Source organism: Sardina pilchardus, chromosome 9, assembly GCF_963854185.1.
Source record: "Sardina pilchardus chromosome 9, fSarPil1.1, whole genome shotgun sequence".
NCBI classification, from domain to species: Eukaryota; Metazoa; Chordata; class Actinopteri; order Clupeiformes; family Clupeidae; genus Sardina; species Sardina pilchardus.
Window position 1 is genome coordinate 19625937 of NC_085002.1, and position 12898 is coordinate 19638834.

Genomic DNA, 12898 nt, shown 5'->3' on the forward strand with positions numbered 1-12898 from the left:
GATTGAACTTTTCGCAAATGCAAAGAAACGTCACCTATCAGGTGATACTGACGTTAAACGCAGGCCTACACAGGTGAACGAAAGGAGGTCGAACTGTTTGAAGGCTTGTTGAATAGCAGAGACCAGCCAACAGTCTAGCCAAAGTTAAAAGTCTGTCGGAGTAGTAGTTTAGTATATAGATATATTCTAGATAGCATCCACGAAGGCTTTCAATGGATCAACTTTCATATCATAACCTAAACAAAGAATCTCATGGTCGAACTGGCATTTCAACCTGCAACGAGGAAACTAATGCTGAGGTCACTCCTTCGGGAACTGCGGAGGGCCTTGACCTTAATGTGAAAAAAGGAGAATCGAATATATTTGAAATGTTTGGGTGAGTCACCTGCTCTGCAGTTGAATCAGGCCTAGATTGCCAACTTTGAAAAAGTGACTATTTACCTCGGTTGCTAAGTGGCCACGCGTCTTTAGAGGTGGTAGCCTACGGTGCAATGTAAAACATTAATAATATTATAACTCTTACCACATTTGTCCGTAGTGCTGTTGGTATAGGCGCTGCTCTGAAGTCTGTGGCGGTCTCACCCTCGTGGAGTTTGAAGAAGGGAGCTTTGCTCTCTACCCCGCATCAGTTGTTCACAATACCTGACCCAACGTGCGATACATCACGTCAGGATGTCTCCTCTCAGCAGTTGGAGAATAAGGAGGAGAATTGGTGAGCGACGAATGTGGCCAAACACAATTTGATTGTGGCAATATGCTATTCATAGTCTATTGTTTTAAGTCTTTGACACCCACCACAAATGGCTGTGGATACATGATACGAAAATTCCTATCTCATTCTAGTGACTTAACAAGAGATATGGACAAGTCCATTGAAGGGTACTTCGAAACCAATTATTTCCATAACTGTAAGTGCCTCCATGTTTATAGTTTTGACTACTTCCTCACATGTTTCCATGCACTAACGCTTCTCACCTCAACTGCAGTACCCCTCTATCAGGATTACCTAGTGGCGTCTGTGAAGGCTGATCTGCAGAGGGTACACCAGGCTGGTCTGGCTGACCTGGTGGTCTCCCAGTGCCTACCAGGTCTGCAGTGTCAGCCTAGCTCCCCCAGGCATGCTACGGCCTCTCCATCCCCTCCTCCTGTGCTCCAAGATAAGACCACATGCTCATTATGGCAGGAGCTCCCAATAGTAAAAGAGCGGGGCCTCCTGGGGGTGCTGACTGCTACACAGGTCAGGCAGCAGGAGGTCAGTAACCAAATGCAAGACAAGGGGGTGTATGATTTCTTAAAAAGCATTTACCCAATTACTCTGTTTATATTTCATATATGTACACAAGGTCATTGTAAACGTAAACAGTCAAAAGAGTTACTTGACATTCCAGTGGCAAGAATGATATGTTATGCTTCCTTGCTTATTCTGTCCTTGCATCAAGATCATGTTTGAACTGCTGACATCTGAAGCATCCTATCTGAAGAGCCTGAGGGTTGCAGTGGATCATTTCAAGTGCTCGGAGGAGCTCCGGCATACATTGTCTTCTGTGGAGCATCACATCCTCTTCTCTAGCCTCCGCAGGGTCTGTGGCGTTAGTCAGAGGTATGGAAAGTGTCCTGATGCTATTTTACAATTACACCAGGCTGTATAGCTGCACAAGCCAAACAAGCCCATATAGGTCAGGATTCGGGTGAAGGCAAAAGTATTTTAAAAAAGCATTTCATTTGGTTTTGAGTTTGGTTTTTTGGCACATTTGGCAAATATTTGTGTGGGTATTCAGGCCTAGCAGATAATGCAGGTTTAGTGCAGATTCAAGTACAAATCAGTGTGTGTGGGTCTGGATAGGTTTCTGTCCTGAACTGACATTTGAGCAACTTTAACTACAGGCCAGATGTTCTATTATCCATCTGCTAAAGTTATTGTGTGTTCTTTGTTTTCTTTGTGTGATCATCTCTATTCTGGTAATTAGCCAAATGTGTTAATAGTTATACTTTTAGAGACGGTCAGAATCGAGTTTTGCTCGCTTCACTGGAGTAGGCAGGGTCTGTTTGATTACTGTTTGTTGCATTAAATGGTAACACAATGGTATTTCCAGACTGGGTTGTGTCTGTGACCGAAAATAAAGCTCCAAAACGTTACTTTACCAATTGGCCTTTTGTATGGAGCCAAATAACCACCTGATGTTGTTGTACCCTGAGTGGCATGTCTGTGTGATATGATCTCAACAGATTTCTGATTGATCTGGAGAGCCATTTCCGAGAGAATGTGGTGATGACACAGTTTGGAGACATTGTTTTACATCATCGGGCGGAACTGCATCAAGTCTATGTGCCGTATGTCACCAACATGATGTATCAAGAGACACTAATCTCCGAATTGATGTATGTGTCAACCTCTTTTTGTCTTTCTTCTTGTTGCCATTGTGTTCACAAATGATGCTCTGTCCTCTTCTTGCTTCCCTTATTCTAATTTCCTGTGTATTAGCTGCAGCAGTGTTAAAAACATGTATTTAACGCACACATGCTAACTATAGTGCTCAATAGCAATGAATCATAATCAAGAAGAATGAAAGGGGGAGAATTCCATATAGCCTGCTCCCGTGTATGAATTCCATAGTTGAAGAAATTAACATTAACAGGCCTCCCTCATTTCAGTCCACATAATAATTCTCTATTAATGTCGGACAATCCCCAATAATAAATATATGAAATTATGAATGTTCACTTGACTTCACTTGACAGGCAGGAGAACCCCAGGTTTGTGTCAGTGCTGCACTCACTGGAGAAGCATCCACAGTGTCGGAGACAGACCCTCAAGTCCTTCCTGGTTCTGCCCTTCCAGAGGATCACCAGACTTAAGCTCATTTTACAGGTGTTGATTAGAAACTATTCATGCTATGTGATTGTATTGCAATCAAGACCGATGTATGATGTTTTTGTTTTTGTTTTTCTTCTGTCTGTCAGGCTATATTGAAGCTGACCGACCCAGAGGCTTTATCATTTGGGCCTTTAACTGAAGCCATTTCTGCTGTCCATGAGGTACAACAGCTGTTCTCTGCTCAAATATGCAGAGCACACACACCACAACATACAGTCTGAAGCAGACTGATTACCACATCTGTCACACATGAGCATTTTAGTCTTCTTTTATACAACCAAAAGGGAGAATTTGCTATGAATGATGTGAATGTATGAACACATTTAAAATGTATGCATTGTTTTATACCTGCTGTCCTCTCTTTAGATTGTGAACGAGTGTAACCGCAAGGTTATGTTCATGAAGCAGACAGAAGAACTTGTGCGCTTGGAGAAACTTGTAGACTTTGGCCGAATTAAGGTTCTCCTATTTTTTTCCCTTACATTGCATTTTATCATTATTCTGCATATAGCCCAAGCAACCTGATATTTTTTTGTTCTAGTATATTGAAAGATGCTTACTGGCTTGTCTTACTGAACTCTCATGTCTTGCTGAACATGCTAATTTTAGTTATTTTCTAACCTCTTTTCCTCCCCCAGGCCATCCCTTTGATCACACACGGTCGCTTGCTCATCCATGAAGGACGGCTAAGACAGCTTGACGTAAGGGGCTGTCCAACCGTTGGCTCAGTGGTGTCCTTCTCTGCGGTCTATATGCATCTTTTCAGTGACCTGCTGCTCCTCTCCGTGCAAAAGTACGACTTTGTCTTTGAGTCATAGCAGTAGCCTAGACTTTATATTTGAAATGCATTCAAATGGATTCAGTTGTATTTGATCAAGTCGTTGTCTTACCAGTTACTGGCTCTTATGTTGTCTGGATTTTTATTTTTATTTTTTTTCATGCATATTTTTACATGTCGTTCTCCGTTTTCCTCTTAATTGCCGTCAAGGTCCTACTCAGTAAGTGTGGAAACTAGTTTTGAAGCTGTATTCCTTCCTGTTTACATCCTAGGGATGGCCGATTCTGTGTTCAAGACTATGCCTTGTTGCCTCACAATGTCCACACAGAGGACTTGAAAACAGACGTCCTGGGCCTTCCAGCAGAATCCTTCCTTCTCCACTTGACTCCAAACCACACTGGGACTGCCACAGCCCTCATTCTGGTGGCAAGCACACGGTAACAAGCCTGGTTCAAACGTGTTCTTTTCTCAGGCATATACCAGGACTAAATTAATGCTATCGTCACGTTAATTGAAATAAATATGCTATGAAAAATGTAGCATAAAATTGTACCATCATTTATGGACAGAGATGAGAAGGATGTTTGGATCAACGCTCTCAATTTACAGAGATGACGAGGCACAGGACTGCTGTGCTGAAGTAAAGGTAACTTGAGGATACTTTGTGTGGATTGATTGTATTCTAAGTCTGTAATATTCTCATCAAACAGTATATTATTTTCTCAATTTTAGAGTGGTGTGGGCATTGACAAGACGTGCCTTCAAAATATTGTTTTTAATTGTATTTACTTTAAGAAATTGTAAGCCATAATTAACAATAAAATAAAATCTATTTCGAAACAAGTTGCAGCTTGTCTTATTAACGTTTATATTTATTATAAATATATTATAAATAAATGGCTTGCTATTATTGTGGCCTTTTACCTACAGAGGTGATTCATATGTTCATATCCACATTTCCTCCAAGGAATTTCATAATTTACCCTCATATCAAGGATGCACAAGCTGTTTTGAGGTGAATGTTTGATTTTGGAACCATCAGGTTTTATGAAGTTGTTTGAGAGTCAGGTTTTGGGGATCACAATTTTTGACGAAAGGGTGGAAGCTTTCAGAAACAGTGTTGCTGCAATTGTGAAAAACTGAACATCAAATTACTGTTCCAAAGAACAGCATTTTCTTTCAAGGACATTGCAATGTGCACATAGTTTTGTGATATTAAATGTATTTGGACATTAACACATCAAAACAGTGGATTTTTCAGGTTTATGTGGAAATGTTTAATGTAAAACATTTTCAAACCAAAACAGGACCTAAACAGGTCAATGTGAATGTTTTAGGACTTTTATTCTGATTAGAATTCTTAGTGACCGGAAATCTTGTTCTGGACACGTTTCCCAAAGCCATCGATGGTTTTGACGTTTCCTATCAACAAGCTCAACCTATATCAGCCCAATAAGTAAGGATGCCCTGTTAATCAGTGAATTTTCACAATTTACATGGGAAATTATTTCTGAACCCTTTTTGATTGTATTACAGATTATGCATTACACCATACGATGGCTTCATTGTTTTATGTTAATCATAGTCTCATATGTGGGTCATTCACCCACCTTAGCTTGATCTGCCAATGTTCCTTATATCAATACCCAAACATTGTTTACCAGACAATGTGATTTTTTCAATTCCAAGGGCTGAAAATAGGATAGACATTTATAGACATTTCATAGATTTGAGCAGATATATTTGACAGGCCTTGGTTTTTGGACCCATTCTTGATATAGGCCTACTGTAGACTAGGTCTGAACAAAATCTGAAACGGTGCAGCAACAACCTTATTTGATTTGACACAGATTCACCCATGTCTGACATGGACAGATCCCAGACACGTACAGTAGCCTACTTACTGATTACATACTATATGATTTTATTAACCATTAGATATAGTATTGTAGAGATTTGAATCATGTCAAATTTAGAGGTTAGTAAATATCCTTGATTACTATAGCCACTCTGCTTCAACCCTCTTTGAGGGTTGAGAGTTACACTGTTAAATGGTTGTCCCTTCACCATACAGTCCAAAATGTATCAGCTGTACAAATGATTCACCTATGTAGCCTACACGTTTTGAGGAGGCTGGACATGTTCAAACTCGTGCTACATCACATCTAGGGTATATGCTTTAGAAAATATATCGTTTATATTGAATTGTAAGATTTGAAGTTATTCCTAGTGGGGTTGGGAAACTGACTCTATAGGACTCTTATTTTGACTGTTCTGCTTGCCATTGAACCGGAAGTTGTCGCTGACTTCACAGTACTGTATTTATGTGCTTCGTCTGCCGTCTCTTCTGTAGCGGTAGCTAACGCGGACAATCAAAGGCGCGTTTTGGTGTTGCCTGAATCATCTGTTCTCCAGCGCTGCACCATTAAAACACTCAGTTTCTAAAAATAATACAATAATTGTATAACTGTTCCTGGCATCCTTAAAATTGTAAGACAAATAGGGAGGCCTGGGCCCTAACAGGCACAAAGGACATGAAGCTCACGGACAATGTGTTGCGGAGTTTCAGGGTAGCTAAGGTGTTTCGAGAGAATTCGGACAAAATCAACTGTTTTGACTTCAGTTCGAATGGCGAGACGGTGATATCAAGCAGCGACGATGACTCGATAGTCTTATATGACTGCCAGGAGGGAAAGTAAGGGAGATTTGAGCTACATTGTGTTGTAAATCATAATCAGAGAGATTGGCGTGATGGCTAACGTTACCGACCTACCGAGCTAGTAAACGTTAGCTGAGGTTTCCAGCTGGCGGGTAAGATTGCTAGCTAGTAAGCTGCCGTAACCGTTCATGTGTCTGACCCTAAACACCCTGGACTGGATGAAATTCGACCCACACTCTTTGCAATTAGTGTATGTTTGGTCAACAAGTGTTATTCTATTATCTAACAGGCTAACGTTATTGAATTGGGTGTGTTTTGACGTGTTCCTTAGCTGGACCAGCTAGCTCATGAGCGTAAAGCTAGCTAGCTAACTGGCTAGCAGGCTAGCTATTCAAATTAACATTTCCCGTGAGCAGCACGAGGATTTTCTCAGGACGCGACGCAGTGGTGACCATTGGTAACATAGCTGCCACGCCTCTCTCCATAACCAAACGTATGGCCCAAAGCATCCCATGGAGTAGATTTTGACATTTCTCACAATTTACTGGTGTCCAGAAAATATAGCTGCCCTCTTTAGAACGAATACTGGCATGGGATATGCCCTAACGTTAACGTTTTACTTGTGATAAATACAGTGACGTTACTTTACCCATATGATTATTAATGGTGATTTCATTGACTGTACGGACTTGGAGTGTTTGTATCTGCTTGAGTCACTGATGATGTTCACTGTTGTCTCTGTGACTTAGACCAAAGCGAACCCTGTACAGCAAGAAGTATGGAGTGGACCTCATCAGATACACACATGCAGCCAACACAGTTGTCTACAGCTCCAACAAAATTGATGGTATGTCAACGTCTTGGCCATTTTTCAAGAATATGTCATTGCTGCTGACTTCTCAAGGGTATGTCATCTGATGTTTCCCATGTGTGTAGTAGAGAAGTGCTTCTGGAGTATGCCTTTTCATGCAGTGTTGATGGTGGAGTGAGTCTGGTCTTACAAAGGTGTGCTGTTGTTGCCTTGGTTGGAAGCCCATCCGTGCCCACCCTGGTCTGAGGTAGTTGTTTGTACAGTTTGAGGGTCTGTGATTCCGCCCTTTACTGGAGCTAACTGTACATGCTTCTGCCTTGCCCAGGGTGGAGCCTTGTCATCGTCCCCTGCTCTGTGTGCTTCTGCAGACGCCACCATGCCGTCCAGATGATGCTTTTTGTGCACTGTGGATGTCAATAGTTTATGCTGCCCTAGTTTGTGGTGCTGGTTGTTATACTTAGTGTTTTTGGCCTGTTACATGTTGAACACCATTATCTTGTTGCAGACACTATTCGGTACCTTTCTCTACACGACAACAAGTACATTCGGTACTTTCCTGGACACAACAAAAGGTAAGGACTCACCAGATGACTAACTGGAATCCATGGCGTATATGTAATCAGAGTGGATTGTGAATCTTAGGGTCTCTCTTCTTCTGGCGGGGCTTTTCAGGGTGGTGGCGCTCTCCATGTCACCTGTGGATGATACCTTCATTTCTGGCTCGCTGGACAAAACAATTAGACTCTGGGACCTCCGCTCCCCAAACTGTCAGGTGAGTCGGTCACAGTCCAGACTGGCAGATCTTTTCATTGATTCGAGGATGTTCTGCCACCAAGTAATGTGACTTCAGAGAATTGGGAATGCAGTGATACGCACATGCTTTGTTTTCTTCTTTTTTTTTGGTTAAAAAAAACGTCCCAGTGTTTAGATGATAATCTGACCTTGTAGTATTTGGTAAATGGCACATTTCTTTCTTGTTGAAACATCTGCCTTCTCATAGTGATGTGAGTGTTCTGACCCTCCTCTCCTCACCCACAGGGCCTCATGCACCTACAGGGAAAGCCGGTGTGTTCCTTCGACCCAGAGGGGCTGATCTTCGCAGCAGGGGTCAACTCCGAGATGGTGAAGCTTTATGACTTGCGCTCATTTGACAAGGTGAGGATGATTGCAGAGACTTATAGTGGGGTCAGGCATAGCCTGACGAGGTGCATCCAGGGACTAGAGATGAAAAAAAAGAAAAGATAAAGCATTGAATACTACTGGCAGTGATCGACTCACCAAATCGTCTTATTGTGAAGGTTTTCACAACTAAGTCCTCTTGTCCTGCAGGGTCCGTTTGCCACTTTTAAGTTGCCTTATGAACGCACGTGTGAGTGGACCGGCCTGAAGTTTAGTAACGACGGGAAACTGATCCTGGTTTCCACCAATGGGGGAACACTGCGCCTCCTGGATGCCTTCAAGGGGGCTGTTCTTCATTCTTTTGGGGTAAGGGACGAAAATTGTATTCCTGCCAAAAAATTCTACATACATGCATCTTATTATGAATATACTTAATTATTTATAAATTCCATCTTTATAGTGTTTGGATTGATGTTCATTTGATTTCGCTTCTATAGGGCTACAACAACAGCAAAGGGGTGATTCTGGAGGCTTCGTTTACACCGGACTCTCAGTTTATTATGATCGGTGAGTCACCAATTGCAATCTATTGATGTGTAGCGCCACTTGGTGGCCCAGTGCTTTACCGATAAGCGCAGTGGAAAATATGGTGAGAGTTGAAGAACACCAGCAGTGAGTGGTTTCCTTTCCATGCTTACCTTTCAGGCTCTGAGGACGGTAAGATCCACGTTTGGAATGCAGAGAGTGGGATGAAGGTGGCTTTGCTGGATGGCAAACACACAGGACCGGTCACCTGTCTACAATTTAACCCCAAGTTCATGACCTTTGCCAGTGCCTGCTCCAACATGGTGAGATTCACGTTCTCTTGCATGCTCACATTAATGTGTTTTTTATAGTATATCTGCTTCCTTTACATAGAAATCCATTTCTGAATAATGGCGTTCTTGACAATTACAAAATATACAAACCACCCAAGTACTGATGCGGTGTATGTGCATGCTCAGTATAGTAGAATCTTTGTATGATGTTAATTGTGTTGAATATAATTGACCGTTTATTCAGCGTCAATTCAGTCCAACGTTATGGGCCCAACAATTTATTCCTCAAAATACATTTACTAGTGCAGCCAGCCGGTTTTCAGAACTTGTAAACCTTGTCACCATCACTTCCGTTTTAGTGAGGGTAAAACATTTACATTGCTTAACTTACTTTAACAGAGTGATTACTGTAGCTGCAGCCAGATGATATAATCAAAAGCAACATCCAGGCCTCTGCAGAACATACTGTTGTATTAGTAGAACTGCTATTTTCAGGCTTCTCTGAAAAGTGTGTGTGTGTGTGGGGGGGGGGGGGGTACATTTATTTTACTGTCTTTGGAGAAAAACGAGCAGTTCTGAAAGCTGTTGGACCCGGAAAGAGAATTATCAGCCTATTATTGCATTGCGACTTTGTCTCAAGGTGCTGTAGAGTTCAGAGGCTGACTTCCTCCCCTTAGATCAAGCACTAATGCAAAGCTAGCAAGGACTGCCTTTTAAAAGGGGATATCTTGAACTCATAAGAAGAGGAGAGAGATTTCGCTGAGGGTGGCTGTATAGTGAGATACTTAAAACATTTCAAATGACTCAAGACTTCAGTTATCTCACACATGGAATGTTTATTCAGACTATTATGATACATTTTAATCAGTGACTTAAACCTCATTGAACAGCAATTAATGTCATCCATTTCAAGGTAGCACATATTCCATCTAACCGTAACCATCTTTTGTTGAATTGTATAGAGTAGCAAGGAAAGCCTGAACAGCTCAGTCTGTCTTTGAATTAGAAACTCAGAGACAACAATTTGAAGTTGCTCTTTGTTTTAATTTAAACTGCAACTATTCCCATACTTGGGTATCTCTATTACCACAGTCTACTTTTAAGCTGAGGGGTCCTCTTGGCTCATAAAAGCTTCAATGGCCCAATCCCAATGTCCGGACTCACGAACTCACGGACTTTGGTGCGCGTTCTCGCGAAATTCGTAAGGGCTTAGGGCTGTCCCAATGTCAAATTACAACGGGCGGAAGGGTTTGAGTACACACTTACCGAGCCCTTTCCGTGAGTCTGCATCGGTGCAGACTTAACCTAAGGGAATTACCCAAAGTTCAAAGTGTTGTGACGTTTACCGCGGAGATCATAGAAAAATCCGGAAATGAAGGTGAACAACACACGTGCATGGTGCAAATGTTAGCAACGTCTTTGTTAGTAAACATCGCCAAGGTACATGTGATCTCGTGAAGTGCTGTCCCAATCCCAAAATACCTATCTGAGCCCATGTGGCCTCACACACTCACTCACTTAGCACCTGAAATCAATTAAGTCTGTGAGTCCTTAGTTCTAGTCTTTAGGGCTGACATTGGGATTGGGCCTATGTGGGATCTGTCTGAAGGTCTGTGTCCTCTTCCTGCAGGCTTTCTGGTTACCAACCATTGACGATTAACAGCAGTTCAGACTGCGAAGGAGGACGAGTGCCACCATACAATGGCTGAATACAGGATGTTCCACTCCAAGACAAGAGGGGGCAGTGTTCATGTGGCTTCTTCAGCCCCGAATTGCAATTCTCAGTTGGACTTAAGGATTACTCGCTTAAGTGTGTAAATAGGTTATCATCAGGAGATTCATATGTTGTTTGATGTTTTGATTATGTTCCTTTTTATATTGTTATCAATAAATCATTTAATCTGAATGTGTTTCAGATTTATTAAATCCATCCTGTTGCAAGTAACATCATTTGTTCAGGTGACAGTTTTCAGCAGAACATGTAAAGAAAACAGATGTGTTCATTGAAGGATCTCATTTTGCAGAAGATACCCACATCAGAGAGTCACTTTAACATGTAAAGGAGGTCCTTTCATTTCCATACAGCAACCATGGCTGTCATTTTGTGTACTTCCACTGTAATTATTGATGGTGTATAAGTTCATCCAGCTGTACCAAACACAATGGACTGAATTCACTGTTACTGCTGAGTTTCCCAATTTTGAGAATACCTTTATGGCAACTACTGTACTTCACAAGAGCCGTCCTCAAATATAACCCACCTTTATACTGTCAGTTATATTCAACCTTTTGGTCAGCCTTGCAGGTCCCCTCCGCTAAGACAATATAGAGAATAGCCTTTCTGAACATTGTACATGGCCGACCTCAAGCCTGAATTCAGGCACCACGTCTGAACTCTATCAGGCCTGCTGTAATGATTTTGTATGCCATCAGTGGATGCATTTTGAGGTGAATGTATTGGCAATGTCCATGAGTAGCTGCCCCATAGGCAGACAGTGTTTGACTTGTGCCCGATGACACCAGTGTGGTCCTGCATTATTAAGCCTGACTCCCCAGGTCTGAGCCAGACACCATCACCATCACCTCAAACCAACAGTGGAAGTGCACTCGCTATAGCAGGATAAAATGTCCCTTCTGAGTCCCGGCTCCCCTCTTTCATTATTTATTGTGCTTATACAGAGAATTCAATCTAGTGAGCATTCATTATTCAACTGACACACAGTATTGCCCTGATGCATAGCATCTATTGTACTCCGAGGAGCTTGTGAAGAGCTGAACAACACATTTCAGAGATTATTCTGAGAATATAATGCATTAAACCATGTGTATGTATGAGCTTTGCACATTTGTGAAGATTACATGGTCAAGCCTTTGGTCCAACAATTTATTAACATACCAAAGACTGATAACTTAGTGCTTGAATAGGACAGACTGTGACCCTCCGCTGAAAGAGGCACGTGCCACGTTATCAGTGCTGTCAGAGAGGAGCTTGGCAAGTGTGCTGCAGCAAGAGGCCATGAGTCAAGCTGCTAAGTCATCGTTCGTCCACTCTTCTGCTCAGCTCCTCGCTGGCATCGATTACACACCTGCCAGCAATCAGCACAGAGGGTGTCTCAGTGATGTCACTCTCTCACACACACACACACACACACACACACACACACACACACGTTTCCACTGCCTATATGGATCGGCCTACAGGGAGCTGTCGGGCGATGACACTTTTTTGAAGTATCAATTTCTCTACTCTGGCATGCATACATACAGTCTACTAATTTCTCTTTTTCTTCAAAGGGTCTGGTGATGTTTGTGTGCTTCATTTATTGAAATGAAGTCAGTACTTTAGTCAGGGACTTTTGGCTTTGCTATTTATTTATGCACTGAGTAAGCCACAGAACATAGTCCACTGATGTCACAGACACAAAGATGTGTGGAGGTCATTCAATCAAAAATATATTATGTCCTCAATAACTCTAAAGAAGGGAATCAAATCTATGGGGAAATATTAAACAGCACACTATTAGAAAGGTGTGAATATGACCTTACTGTGTCTGGCCATACACATTTCTTTTCAATTCAGAGGTTGTTGACATTGTTATATCGCCAAAAGCAAATGGATTTGCTATGGCAATTCTCAAAATGATGATTAGAATTGCATTTGTCTATAATGAAATAAACAGACTAAGAAAAAACCTACTATTTGACTGAATAAGTGAAAACACAAGATTGCAAAACACCAGAGGCTTTGTCAATTGGATAATCATTCTCAGTAACCATAAAGAAATCTTGTTCTCCTGCCAACACAGAGGGTTCACTGTGCCAAGTAATAATTTCCAAT

General features: G+C 41.8%; 2 protein-coding genes across 2 annotated transcripts; both read left to right on the top strand.

Annotated features, from left to right (window-relative positions):
* The first annotated feature begins 75 nt into the window (after nt 1-75).
* Nucleotides 76-4496, top strand: si:ch73-15b2.5 (rho guanine nucleotide exchange factor 19). The gene is made up of 13 exons (XM_062545054.1): nt 76-376; nt 539-712; nt 844-908; nt 987-1252; nt 1440-1600; nt 2227-2379; nt 2740-2869; nt 2962-3036; nt 3242-3334; nt 3514-3668; nt 3926-4090; nt 4223-4299; nt 4386-4496. Exons 1-12 carry the CDS (start codon nt 213-215, stop codon nt 4266-4268), a joined length of 1647 nt encoding a protein of 548 aa, XP_062401038.1. The 5' UTR covers nt 76-212; the 3' UTR covers nt 4269-4299; nt 4386-4496.
* A 1490-nt stretch (nt 4497-5986) lies between these two features.
* On the top strand, nt 5987-10990 carry wdr82 (WD repeat domain 82). The gene is made up of 9 exons (XM_062546215.1): nt 5987-6348; nt 7062-7159; nt 7629-7695; nt 7796-7895; nt 8162-8278; nt 8453-8608; nt 8740-8809; nt 8948-9090; nt 10691-10990. Exons 1-9 carry the CDS (start codon nt 6188-6190, stop codon nt 10718-10720), a joined length of 942 nt encoding a protein of 313 aa, XP_062402199.1. The 5' UTR covers nt 5987-6187; the 3' UTR covers nt 10721-10990.
* Nucleotides 10991-12898: the final 1908 nt, after the last annotated feature.